The 14582-nt window shown below is 41.4% G+C and overlaps 1 protein-coding gene and 1 long non-coding RNA gene across 3 annotated transcripts in view; one reads left to right on the top strand and one right to left on the bottom strand.

Moving 5' to 3' along the window:
• DEPTOR (DEP domain containing MTOR interacting protein) overlaps positions 1 to 14582 on the bottom strand; it is a 185133-nt gene that overhangs the window by 123047 nt on the left and 47504 nt on the right. For both annotated transcript variants that reach the window (XR_004673052.3, XM_003822599.5), the window contains exons 2-3: positions 6998 to 7176; positions 5625 to 5748 (exon numbers count right to left, since the gene is read on the bottom strand). Coding sequence is in view for 1 of the 2 variants with exons in the window: in XM_003822599.5 (XP_003822647.1) it covers positions 5625 to 5748; positions 6998 to 7176 (303 nt within the window). In the remaining variant the exon portion in view is untranslated. The remainder of the gene's footprint in view (positions 1 to 5624; positions 5749 to 6997; positions 7177 to 14582) is intronic.
• The window catches only part of LOC117981498 (uncharacterized), a 30443-nt gene that overhangs the window by 7853 nt on the left and 8008 nt on the right, over positions 1 to 14582 (top strand). The window lies entirely within an intron of this gene.

Raw genomic sequence — 14582 nt, 5'->3', positions numbered from 1 at the left:
ATTTTTGTATTTTTAGTAGAGACAGGGTTTCACCCTGTTGGCCAGGCTGGTCTTGAACTCCTGACCTGAAGTGATCTGCCCGCCTCGGCCTCCCAAAGTGCTGGGTTTACAGGTGTGAGCCACTGTGTCTGGTCAGCTTTTTTCTTAAATAAATCTATTTTGCCAATCAAGTTTTGCAGTGGGGAACATGCACTCAAAACACTTTCTACCATCTTAAGGCCGCGGATAGAGATTCAACATTGTTCTTTTAAGTTATGAGTACTATCCTGCTTATAAAGGTTTCCTTTGAGAAGTAAAAATTGTACTGTTTGGGAAAATGTGACTTATGTTCATGTGTTGAGTGTCTTGGGTTCTTGTGCCCATGCAAAATTAAGTGGAGAGCTGTAAGCCCCTCCCGAAGAGACAAAATGCTATGCCTTATTCTTTGTACCCTCAGTCCATTTGCTGGCCATAATGAAGACTCAACAGAGCTTAGAGCTTGTTGATGAAAGTGTATTGTGCCCTGAATGTACTTAGATGAATTCCTCAAAATGACAACATCAGGGTATCAATCCATAAGCACACACCCTTTCTCATACTCCCCCAAAGCTGGCAGCAGGAGGTGAGCAATAGCATACACTCATATCTGATGTGGGCCCTGTCCTGTGTGCATACTCATTAGTCCATTTTACCCCCACAACAAGTCTATGAGGCCAGGATGGTCAGTATCTCCATTTACTAGATAGGCAAATGGAGACAGAGAGAGATAAAGCCACTTGCCCCAAGGCATGGAGCGAAGATTCACACCCAGGTAGCTGGGCTCCTGGGCTGTTATCTGCTATGCAAAGCTGCATCTTAAAATAATTTGAGAAAACAAGAATAGATGTCACGTGTTTATATTATTATTTACTACTCTAATAACAACAGCTAACATTTCCTAGGCTCTCAGTCCATGTCAAGCAGTGTGCTCAGCACTGTACAGATGGATCTCGGTCAGTCCTCCCAACAGCCTTTTCCAGCAGTGGGTCCCAGCCTTATCTCCACGGTAGACTGCAGATCACAGAGATTTAGGCAGCCCGCTGAAGGGCACAAAGCAAGCAAGTTGTGAAGGTGGGATGGAAGACCCAGGCTGTGTGACTCCAGAGCCTACAGCCATTGCCACTCACTATGCAGGACGATCCATGCCTCCAGTTCCTCTAAAGCTTTCCTCACTCACACTGGGGCAACTTGAAAGGGTCAGCTTCTTGCTTCTTCATTAGTGTTTGTTCCAGCATGTCTCAAGTAAGGTAACTAGAGTGACATACATACTAAGAGCCAGCAGAGTTACTGAAATTGTAGTTTTGAGACCTGGGTTTATCCTACCAACGAGCAGACTGAGAAACACCACTATGGGTTAGAAAGCCAGGGTACCCAGGCCGGGCGCAGTGGCTCACGCCTATAATCCCAACACTTTGGGAGTCCAAGGCGGACAGATCACTTGAGGCCAGGAGTTTGAGATCAGCCTGGCCAACAAGTTAAAACTCCATCTCTATTAAAAATACAAAAAATTAGCCAGGTATGGTGGCACATGCCTGTAGTCCCAGCTACTTGGGAGGCGGAGGCATGAGAATCGCTTGAACCTAGGAGGTGAAGGTTGTAGTGAGCCGAGATCATGCCACTGCACTTCAGCCTGGGTGATAGAGTAAGACTCTTATAAATAAAAATAAAAATAAAAAAGAAAGCCAGGGTTCCCAAAAATCAACATGGTTCAGCAAAACCTCAGTCAGAAACCACAAAGTTTCACAAAGTCCTATTTATAACACAGAACAAACAAGCAAGAAAAGAGCCAAAAAGAAATACTGACAATACGCCCACCCCCTCAGAGCTGCTGAGACAGCAGCAGCCCCAACACCTGCCACCCCAGGTTCATGTCTCACCCCGTCCCTCACAAACTGTGTCAACATCACATATAAATTACTTAAATGCATTGGATCCCAGATGCTCCTTCTGAAAATGGGCCAGTAAAGTAATGCTCCATCTATTTTAAAAAGAAGCTTAGGTAAAATAATCTAAAGGAAGTGCATTAAGAAGCTTAACTTACAAATAATAAACATTGTGTGTGTGTGTGTGTGTGTGTGTGTGTGTGTGTGTGTCTTGCTCTGTCTCAAAGAAAGGAGGCTTGAACTTCCCAGATTCAAGCGATTCTCCTGCCTCTCAGCCTCCCAAGTAGCTGGGATTACAGGTGCCGGCCACCACGCCCAGCTAATTTTTATATTTTTAGTAGAGACAGGGTTTCGCCATGTTGGCCAGACTGGTCTCGAACTCCTGCCCTCTGGTGATCTGCCCACCTCAGCCTCCCAAGGTGCTGGGATTACAGGCATGAGCCACCACATATTACTTGAGCCACCTTCACAATTAACTGAAAGCCACAGGAGTCAGTGATTTAGGGAAAGGGGTGAGAGCGGCATGAGTCCTCTAGGCAGAGGGAACAGCACATGCAAAAGTATATCAGATTGCCACTTCCCCACTCCCTCCTCTCCAACGGCCTCCCATTACATTTAAAATCACCAGTTCTTACCGTGGTTTTAAGGGCCTTATTATGAACTGGCCCTGTCTCATCTCCTACTACTCTCCTCTTTACTTCTGCCCTCTGGACACTCTGGTCTCATTACTGCCCTTAAACATGTCCAGCACATTCCCATCTCAAAGCCTTTATCCTTACCGTTCCCTTTGCCTGGGATGTTCTTCCACCAGATATCTGCAAGGCTTCCTTTATTCAAATGTTGTCTCTTCAAAAACGTCTTCCCTGATGCCCCTATTCAAAGTACCCCACCACCCTCAGTAAGTCTATTTTTCTTTCTTGCACCGACGACACCTGTATTATACTCTGTCACATCTTCATGTGTCTGTGCCTTTAATGTCTGCCTCTTCAACTGAAGTGCAAGCTCATGAAGGCAGGGGCTTTGCTACAGGCATTTCTGGTGTCTTTAGCTGTGCCTAGCATGTGGAAAGGGCTCAATCTATATTTGTTGAATAACTAACGCATTAGTGCATCTCCTGAAGGGAAAGAAGATGCTCAGAGATACACAGTGCTGTGTGACTGGCCCATAGGATGGAAGGGAGATCCAACAGAACATGAGGCTGGAGTAAGTCTGCTTTCTAGAAGGTGTGAGCAACTTTAACTCTTCTTCTTACTATCTTGCCATCATAACTATCCCATTAAGCAATAACAATTCTCTGCCAGACATTTTCAATTATAGCTGATCCCTGCCCCACAGTGTGGTTATGCAGATCCCAAGAGATAAGCTGTAGCTAGAGAAGAGTGTTATAGGTGCAGTAGCTCATGGCTGTAGTCCCAATGCTTTGAGAGGCCAAGGCAAGAGGATCACTTGAGGACAGGAGTTTGATATCAGCCTGAACAACATAATGAGATCCTGTCTCTACAAAAAGTTAAAAAAAAAATAGCTGGACATGGTAGCATAAGTCTATACTCCCAGCTACTTGGGAGGCTGAGGCAGGAGGATCACTTGAGCCCAGAAATTGAAGGTTACAGTGAGCTATGAGAATGCCACTGCACTCCAGCCTGGGAGACAGAGCAAGATCCTGTCTTTATAAAAAAATAATAATAATAATAATCTTTTTTAATTAAAAAAAAAAGGAAAAGCATTTACAGAATCCACTGGCCTTCATCCATGGAGATGACATGCATGTTTTGGCCAACATAGAATCATTGTTTGAAAGGAACATCATTGTAATTGAAATACCTAACACCTGCTAGAATTTTACAAAAGGAACTAAGAAATTAAAAGAAAGTAGCAACAAAACAAATGCACATGCTCAAGTAAACAAATGGAGGTTCTGATGGATCCCTTCCATTCAAATTCATGTGAGTCAGAAAGATGAGAGAGTTTCTCCATTTCAGTATAGAAAGCAAGTGATAGTAGACTGAGTACAAATTAGGACATCAAATGGTGATCATTCCACCTCAAGAAACGGAGACAAGAACTGGGACAGAGCGCATAGCACAGGAAGGACACAGTCGAGGGTGGCCATCAGTACTGTGCTCGTATTTGGAATGGCTATCATCTGTGAGGTCTTACTACACACCAGAGACCCTGAGCTAAATACTTAAGCACTTGACACAGCTATCCTTTAACTCCCACAACAGCACAGGAGGTAGGTTCTATTGCTGCTGTCATGTCACTAATGAGGACACTGAGCTTTACAAAGGTAAGGTGACAGGGCTACACTTCAAACTCTGTCTGGCTTTTAACCATCATGCCAATTAATCTGACCACTCAGACACCCACCCAGACCCTTACCCCCACCCACTGTACAACAGGCTCTTTTATGTGACAAATATGTTTTGTTTTTGTTTTAGTTTTGAGATGGTGTCTCACTCTGTCACCCAGGTTGGAGTGCAGTAACGTGATCCCGGCTCACTGCAGCCTCTGCCTCCTGGTTTCAAGCGATTCTCGTACCCAGCCTACCGAGTAGCTGGGATGACAGGCACTCACCACCATGGTGGGCTAATTTTTGTATTTTTAGTGGAGACGGGCTTTCACCATGTTGGCCAGGCTGGTTTCCAACCCCTGACCTCAAGTGATCCACCCACCTCGGCCTCCCAAAGTGCTAGGATTACAGGCATAAGCCAACGTGCCTGGCCGATAAATACGTATTTTTCAATTCCCTCAAGTCTTGTAAGGCAGCCAGGGTTACAAAGCACGTGCCATTGCTTCTGCACCACTTTTTCTAATGGTTGCCGTGGAAAACTAAATGAGGAAGGCAGAATGGTAAAGAGGCCACAGAAGTAGCAGATCAACCCAGAGATGGCCACTCAGAAGATTCGAGACCCACCAACCAAATACTCCTGTGCTACACTATACTTATCTCTTGAAAGAGCTGAAACTTGTTCCTCATAGACATCCAGCTATCTGAAGTTCTCTCGCTACTCATCTCCTGGCCTGACCAATTCCCCTGCTCTCCAGTCACTTACAAGCCTGCTTCTCCAGTCACTTACAAGCCTGAAACTCCAATTTACATAACAACAGTATTTAAAAGAAAAAAGGGGGCCAAGCACGGTGGCTCACACCTGCAATGCCAGCACTTTGGGAGGCCGAAGTTGGTAGATCACCTGAGGTCAGGAGTTTGAGAAAAGCCTGGCCAACATGGTAAAACCCTGTCTCTACTACAAATACATAAATTAGCCAGGTGTGGTGGCTCACGCCTGTAGTCCCAGCTACTCAGGAGGCTGAGGCACGAGAATCACTTGAACCCAGAAGACGGAGGTTGCAGTGAGCCGAGATCATGCCACTGCACTCCAGCCTGGGCAAGAGTGAGACTCAGTGCCAAAAAATAAAAAATAAAAATAAGAGAGGAAAGGGGCATCCACATCATTTGATGGTAAACAAAAATTCTGGAGCTTTGTAGAATCAACTTATACAGAAAATAAGATTTAAGTAAATTCTTTATTAAGAACCTTATGAAATTGACTTATTTTCTGGCAAAGAGACAGCAAATGCTTGATAGTTTTCTCATATGGAAAAGAACAGTTATGTAACCAGCCCACATAGAAAAGCCACGCTGAAATCAACATAATGAGACTGGCACAGTTCTGCTTCTTTCTATAAGTCAAGATTACAGGGGGGATTTCATGTGGAACATACTTTTCATATAGCCTCTGTCCTCTCATAAAGGCCTTCACTTCATTATCCAGTGGGAAGGTGCCGTCATCCTTTCTAAAGCGGTAGAAGAGTTTGACATCCTTGAATTCCTTATGCTCATCACACACTGAAACACAATATGCACAGAGAAGCAAATGAGAAAAAAAATCGCTCTTATTTAATTACTCAAGTGAAGTATGATGCTAATTAAGAATTATTTCACTACCAAATTCTTCATGCGTGCAAAGTTGTACCATATGAGCTAATACTTGTAAAATAGTTACATAGTACTTGGTACAGAGTAAGTCCTCAGTATTTTTAGCTATTATTATCACCATCACCATCACCATAGTCATCATCATCATCATCATCATCATCATCATCATCATATTTAGGAAGTTCACACAATTCAATTCATCATGCAATCCACAAATTCTTCTAAAGCATATTGGGGCATGCATCAGCCTCAAAGAATGTGAAATCTAGTGAGATAAGGAGAAATGTCAACTGTAATTGAAATATGGTATGATAAGGCTACAGAGGTAAGGAGAGAGTGCAATGGAAGCCCAAAGGAAGAGTACCCAGTGCCCCAGGAACACAGTGACACAGCTTTCGAAAAAGAAAGCTTCCCTGAAGAGTTTGCATGTAAGTGGAGACCTGAAGAATGAATCGAAATTGGGCAAAAAATGAGGCGAAAGGGTATTCCAAGAGAACGATGGCATGTGCAAAGGTCAAGGCCAGGATGAGACATTTCAAGAAGACATGTTGGTGAATCTTCATTGAACCCACTGAGAGTAACAGCAAAAACTTGGAAACCATGTAAATGCCCACTGAAAAATGTATAGTGGCATAATTATACATATGTATTATACAACAGCAAAAATAACAAATAAGACATATACTATCAATGTGGATGAAGCTCACAGTGTGTTGATCAAGTTGCAAAAGAATAAATATGCACTTCTATAATGATAGAAAACTTTTAAAACAATATGATGCATTCCTTAAAGATGCATACACAGACAGGTATAAAGCAGTACATAGAAATAACCCAAATGCCAGCTGGGCACAGTGGCTCACGCCTGTAATCCCAGCACTTTGGGAGGCTGAGGCGGGCAGATCACCCAAAGTCAGGAGTTCGAGACCAGCCTGACCAACAGGGTGAAACCCAGTCTCTACTTAAAATACAAAAAAAAAAAAAAAAAAAAAAAGAAAGAACCCAAATGCCTCTTAGAGGCAGGAAGAAAATGCAATCAGGGAGAGGTACACTGGAGATAAAATAGAGCAAAATGTTTTCTTTCTTAAGTGGGTATGTTCATGAAAAGATTTAGTCCTTCCATTTCTCTCAAGTCACCTTGACTCGCCACCGCACTCACCATGGTGAATAATGCCCCTGTCTGCTAATTTTTGCATGAGTTTAATTGCCGTCTCTCTGTCGGAAGCCTCTTTGTGTTCAATCAGCCAGTCAATCAGTTCTTTTGCGACAAAACAGTTTGGGTAGGTCTTGAGATGATGACGTCTATCTTTAATAACCTTTTCTTCATGCAGCCTGAGCCTGAAAGAAAAATTAGCAATTACTTTGGAAATTTTGATGACAGCACAAATTATTAAACCAATCCCAGACAGTAATAACATAACAGAAGTTCTAAAGGCATGAAAGTGTCATTGAATATCTTTAGCTCGCTTGGTGATTTCCATACTGTCAGAGTTCAAAGGCTCCAGAAAGTGACTCCAGCCTCTGATCTAGAGGACAGAGGTAAATATGAGGGTGAAACAATCACAGCCAACCCAGAACCCTCCTGCCACTCCTGAGAGTGAGAAAAGCTCTCCATCCCCTACTCTGCCTCACTCCCTGCTTTTTCTCTCTCCAGTGGGGTTATTGTTTCAACCAGCAAACAAAAACCCTAGAAATGCGCTGAAACAAAGTGCACCCTCTTTATCACAAATTGTTCAGGGCCCACCCTACTTGTAGTCATTCATTAATATAACAAATATTAATGAATGTCTACTACCTGCCTGTTAGGTACTTCTAGGCACTACAGACATACATCAGGGTGTGGTGGCTCACATCTGTAATCCCAGCACTTTGGGATGCTGAGGCAGGAGGATCACTTGAGGTCAGGAGTTTGAGACCACCCTGGCCAACATGGTGAAAACCCATCTCTACTAAAAATACAAAAATTAGCCAGGTGTGGTAGCAGGTGCCTGTAATCCCAGCTACTCAAGAGGCTGAGGCAGGAGAATCGCTTGAACCTGGGAGGTGGAGGTGGAGGTTGCAGTGAGTGAGCTGAGATTGTGCCATTGCACTCCAGCCTAGGCAACGAGAGTGAAACTCTGTCTTAAATATATATATATAAAATATAATATATATTTATATATAATATATTGTATATATAATATATATTTATATATAATATATGCATATATTACATATTTATATATAATATATGCATATATTATATATTTTTATATATAATATATATGTATATATATTATATAAGTATATATAATATATATATTTGTATATATTATATATGTATATATAATATATATTTGTATATATAATATATATGTATATATAATATATATATGTATATATTATATATGTGTATATATATGTATATGTGTGTCTTGAGCTACTACTAGCAAATCTTGCCATCATAAAGGAAGAATCTGCCTAGAAAGAAATACAACACAGAGCAAAGTGGACCAGATAGATAGAGATAAAGAGATAGAGACAAAAGAGAGAGACAGAGAGATTACAAACAACCGTGTTTGAGCACCTGAATTCAACAGTTCATGAAGCCACCTAACCTGGGTTTAAATTACATGAATCGATACATTCCCTGTGCTTTAGTGAGTTTATTCAGGTATCTGTTACTAATACCAATATTGTCCCAATACACCCTCGAGCTGAATGCTAGCTTGTGGCTCCATGGCACGGAATGTTGCCACAGTGGTGCCTTCAGAGACCACGTAAATGGCCAGAGCTATGTACTCTGCACCCAGTGGTTCCAGAACTTCATAGGGTCTGTTTCTCATTCTCCTGTCTCCTTTCCCTGTCCTGCTGTGATATGCATATGTTGTCCTTGTTCCTAAACTCAAGCAGTTCCCCTAATCTGCTGTTTCTGTTCTGCCATGGTCTGCTAAGTAGTCAGTATTTAGGATTTAAAATATTTTGAGCAAACGCCTGATATGAACATCTACGAAGAAAGAAAATGAGCACTTTGGGCATGGAATTTATGACATCTATTTTGGTCGCTCAAAGGCTATCTTATGTGCTTTATTACTGCTCTTTGGCTGAGTGCTAAATAATTGGGAATAAATGTTAATGATGCTTATTTACTGTACAATGTTCTACCATCTGTGAATATTTATTATCTAAAACTTAAGAGTCAAGTCATACTATAGGATTGGCTAAGGAAAGGACATAGCAATGAATCCACTAGTAACAGAGATGAGGATATCAGTGATATCAGGAAAATACTAAAGAAGAGGTATCCAGTAGACCCAGAAAACATTATCATAAGATGGTGGTGATAGAGTAGGGCTGCCAGGTTTAGTAAGGAAAAACCAGACAGGAAACCCAGTTAAATTTGAATTTCAAATAAACAGCAAACCATTGTGCAGTAAAAGCTTGACCCAAATATTGCATGGGACCTACTTATACTTAAAAAAAACAATTTATTATACTGTATCTATAATTCAAATTTTAGAGGGCACTCTGCATTTTCTGACAACCTTACGGGGGATATATTTTATTAAACTTGAAGGTTAGTACATTAGGATTAATGTTTTATGCTAAAAAAGAAAGGAACCTACACTGATGCCAGAAGACACTTTGAGTCCTTAGGGCTTCCTCTTCTAGGGAAAGCTAGTTGTGTGATTTTTTTAGAGCACCTGAATCATCATGTTTATCTAAGTATTCCAGAAGATACTTCAACCCATGTGCTTGGAGCCAGACTAGGCTTCATTTGCCAAGGACCAGGTAGGAAATGGAAACTGTAAAGATTATAAATTGGTAAAGCTGGTGGAGTGAAATCGGAGCACAGAATCTCCCTTTCTTCATATTAAGGAAAATAATTTTTTAAAAAAACAGCAAACAGAAGTAGCCAGACAAAGAAAAAGAAACCCGAACTACATAAATGTTTTTAATTGGCATCCTAATCAAATTAATGCTGGAACAGAAAACCAATACCACATGTTCTCTCTTCTAAAAGGGAGCTAAACATTGTGAACACATAGACATCAAGAAGGAAACAACAGGCCGGGCATGGTGGCTCACGCCTGTAATCCCAGCACTTTGGGAGGCCAAGGCAGGTGGATCACTTGAGGTCAGGAGCTCGAGACCAGCCTGGCCAACATGGTGAAACCCCGTCTCTACTGCAAATACAAAAATTAGCCAGGCACGGTGGTGCATGCCTGTAATCCCAGCTACTAAGGAGGCTGAGGCAGGAGAATTGCTTGAACCTGGGAGGCAGAGGTTGCAGAGAGCTGAGATTGCACAACTGCACTACAGCCTGGGCAACAGAGCAAAACTCTGTGTCAAAAAAACAAAAAGTAAACAGGCAACAATAGACACTGGGGCTGATATGGTTTGACTGTGTCCCCACCCAAATTTCACTTTGAATTGTAATAATCCCCGTGTGTCAAGGGCAGGGCCAGGTGGAGATAATTGAATCATGGGGCAGTTTTCCCCATACTGTTCACGTGGTAATGAATAAATCTCGAGATCTGATGGGTTTTTTTTGTTGTTGTTCTCATTGTTGTTGTTTTTATTATTTTCATTTGTTTGTTTTTGAGGCAGAGTGTCACTCTGTTGCCCAGGCTGGAGTGCAGTGGTGCAATCTTGGCTCACTGCAGTCTCCACCTCCCGTGTTCAAGTAATTCTCCTGCCTCAGTCTCCCAAGTCGTGGGGATTACAGGTGTGCACCACCACTCCCAGCTATTTTTTGTATTTTTAGGAGAGACGAGGTTTCACCATGTTGGCCAGGCTGGTCTGAAACTCCTGATCTCCAGTGATCCACCCACCTCAGCCTCCCAAAGTGCTGTGACTACAGGCGTGAGCCACCACACCCAGCCTTGATGGTTTTATAAATGGGAGTTTCGCTGCACAAGTTTTCTTGCCCACGGCCATGTATCTTCCTTTGCCTTCTGCCATGATTATGAGGCTTCCCCAGCCATGTGGAACTGACAGTCCATTAAACCTCTCTCTTTTATAAATTACCTAGCCTCAGGTATGCCTTTATTAGCAGCAAGAGAATGGACTAATACAGGGGCCTACTTGAGTGTGGAGGGTGGGAGGAGGGTGAGGACCCAAAAACCGCCTATTGCCTACTATGCTCATTACCTGGGTGGTGAAATAATCTGTACGCCAAACCCCTGCAACATGCAGTTTATTCATGTAACAAACCTGCACGTGAATTCCCTGAAACGAAAATAAAAGTTGGAAAGAAAAAAATCATAAAATAAAAATAAATGAATAAACAAACAAACAAACAAAAGGAATCATGATATAATAAAGTGATTTAGGCCTGTATTACCGATAGGGTAGATTAGCCTTAAAATACTCTCTACCCATTGAAATGACCAAAAAAAGGCTTTGTAATTTTTGAATAAAGGGAAAAGACGAAAACATAAATAAAGTAGCAGCCAAAAAAATAAGCAGGAGATTTTAGAGTGGCAAGGTAAGGCAAGCAGACTCTCACCACCCAGAAGCCTTGTTGCTAAGTCAATGAAATCCTCAGAATTTTCATTAAGAACCCCAAAGTTTGAAGAAAAAAAACCCATAAATAACTGAGTTTTCTGTCTTCTGATTAGGAGACAGTTGAAATGGCTGTTGGGGAAAGATAGGTGCAATGAAGGAGATGAAGAACTAGACCTTTTCTCTAACAGTGAAGCCTCCCAAACTCAATAATAAATTTGGGGACCATTGCAGCAGCAAAAATATCCCTCCATAGCAGTGGGATCCATCTCTGACTATGTGAAATGAACCCTAGGACAGGAAGTTGAACAAAACCTCAGAAGCAAGACTCTCTCCTTCCATCACCAGGAGCCCTTAAGCTGTAAAACAATGGAACAAATAATTAGCTATCAAATTTAGCTCAGAGGGGAAAATGACATTCTGAGATGACTTAGGAAGGTGCGAAGGAGATGTCACCTGCCTTTATTTCCGAGCACAGATACAGTATGGACAGATTAAAAGCATGGACAAAACTGCATTAAGCATAAACATCATGGGGAAAAGCAAACAGTTATGTGATACTGTGAAGCAAAAATAATACCAAAAAAAAAAAAAAAAAAAGAAAGAAAGAAAAAAGAAAAGAAAGGAAAAACAGAGGGAAGGGAAAAAGAGAGCATTCAGTAGATAAGAAGAACCCTGTCTGAAAGAAAACACAATTCAAGAAACAATTTCCTTAAAGTGGTCTGAACTATAAAAAATTTTAAAACAATTTAAAAAGAACATAAAGTCAAGAAAATAAGGATTCAAAGATAAAATAATTATGAAGAGGGAGATATAGATCTTGGAAAATAAATGGATGTCAGACAGTTTATCAAGCAAATTATAAACTGTCAGGACAAATAAATCACATAGCTGAAAAATGAAATTCTTATTGAAAAAATACTTCAATAAAGAAGAAAAAGCAATTAAAGCAGATAGGCTGGGCATGGTGGCTCACACGTATAATCTCAGGACTTTGGGAGGCCAAGGCGGGAGGATAACTTGACCTCAGGAGTTCAAATCAGCCTGGGCAACATGGCAAAACCCCATCTCCACAAAAATACAAAAATTAGCTGGGTGTTGTGGCACACAGCTGTAATCCCAGCTACTTGGGAGGCTGAAGTGGGAGCATCACTTGAGCCTGGGAGGTGGAAGTTGCAGTGAGCCAAGATCATGCCACTGCATTCCAGCCCAGGCACCACAGAGAGACCTCATCTCAAAAATAAATAAATAAATAATAAACAAATAAATAAATACAGCAGATAGAAGTTAATAGATATGGAGATTTTTTAAGCCACTAAATTAATTTATAATATTACCTCAATATACATAATAAGTCTAAACAAAACCAACTAAAATAGTCTCCAGCACACAGCTCCAGGGAAGACCTAGGTGATCTTCCGAACAAAAGAGGTGGCAGGAGTATTTCCCAGCAAGCCAATGAGGTTCAGTTCTTCCTTTTGACAACCAGCCCATGTTCGGGGATGGTGTTTCAGGAAGTGCAGACCCACCAACTCTTCCTGGGTCTGAAGTACTTCCTGGAGAGAAGCACTACACACTATCCCTACTGTCCCACTAGGGCCTGCTACATTTCCACTCCACACAGATTTGTTCATTTCTGATTATCACAGATTTCACCCCAAAATGTCAGTTCTGAGGATAATGAGAAAAACGGGATTAGGAATACAAAGACTTGGTTCTCACCCTGGTGCTGCCAGTAACTCTACAACCTCTGAGCATCAGAGTTTTTACTGGTAAAATGAAGATAATCTTATGCATCTATGTGCTAGGGACAGTTTGAACTGCTTTATGGGCGTTAAGCCTCATAACAACTCCCTGAGGCAGTCAATTCTAAAACCACAAATGATACCTATGCAGAGTTGTAATTATTAATAATAAAAACTAAGCACCGGCTTAAAAAAACAAAAAAACAAGTTTACATAGGGTGTGCTAAAGTCATCCCATGAATCCTTCTAATTAATTCAGTGACAACGACACTGAGTAATTTGTTTAACATGCTCAGAGTGGCAGAATGCAAAATATTAATTCTTAGATGTGATGTCTGTCAGGAATCCAAGAATAATGAAGACCAATTTACTTAGAAATTAAAATGTGGAACAAGCTACTATGTAATTTGTTATATATAGTAGGAGAAGGAATATATTATGAGCCAAGAGAAGAGTTTTAGCTCCTGTAAACTTTCCAACCTAAGAGAATTATTAGATAGTATTTATCTTTTTTTTTTTTTTTTTTTTTTTTTTGAGACAGTTTCACTCTTGTTGCCCAGGCTGGAGTGCAATGGCGCCATCTTGGCTCACTGCAACCTCCACCTCCTGGATTCAAGCAATTCTCCTGCTTCAGCCTCCCGAGTAGTGGGAATTACAGGTGCCCGCCACCATGCCCAGCTAATTTTTTGTATTTTTAGAAGAGACGGGGTTTCATCATGTTGGCTAGGCTGGTCTCAAACGCCTGACCTCAGGTGATCCACCCACCTCGGCCTCCCAAAGTGCTGGGAATTACAGGCCTGAGCTACTGCGCCCAGCCTATTTATGTTTAAATACTACAAAATAATTAGCCGGGTGTGGTGGTGTGTGCCTGTAGTCCCAGCTACTCGGGAGGCTGAGGCAGGAGAATTGCTTGAACCCAGAAGGCAGAGGTTGCAGTGAGTTGATATCATGCCACTGCTATCCAGCCTGGGTGACAGAGCAAGACCCTGTTTCAAAAAAACAAAACAAAACAAAAAAACTACAGAATAGAACCTTTCAGTTACTATCCTTCTATGACCCTGGAGCTTAGGGCTAATTCTTGAACATTCCTGATTTCCACCAGTTCCCTGCAAGGGTGGAAGGGGAGAAGCACTACACACTATTCCTACTGTCCCACTGGGTCCTGGTACATTTCCATGTTTAAGAAAACTGAGTATGATGGGGGGGAAATAATTTTGGATCCAGGATATAGCCTAGAACTCAATATTTTTAGACATGTCACCAGGGTTAAAATCTATAAGAACTGTGCTATTATCTTTTTTCTTTTGTAGTCAGAAACACAGACTTCTAAAAATGAGCTTTGAAAGTTGTATATTCCAGAAAAACTATCCCAATAAAGAGATAAAAATTTTCACACTGCACACATATGTGTTTTGCCTGGCACAGCAAATACTTAATATTTGGTGAACAAATGAATGTATAAGGACACTAATAGAAATGATGTTATTTTCAGCCGGGCATGGTGGCTCACAC

The sequence above is a fragment of the Pan paniscus genome, chromosome 7, assembly GCF_029289425.2.
Source record: "Pan paniscus chromosome 7, NHGRI_mPanPan1-v2.0_pri, whole genome shotgun sequence".
In the NCBI taxonomy this organism is placed as follows: Eukaryota; Metazoa; Chordata; class Mammalia; order Primates; family Hominidae; genus Pan; species Pan paniscus.
The sequence above is the reverse complement of the archived record's forward strand: the minus strand, read 5'-3'. Positions and strand labels throughout refer to the sequence as shown.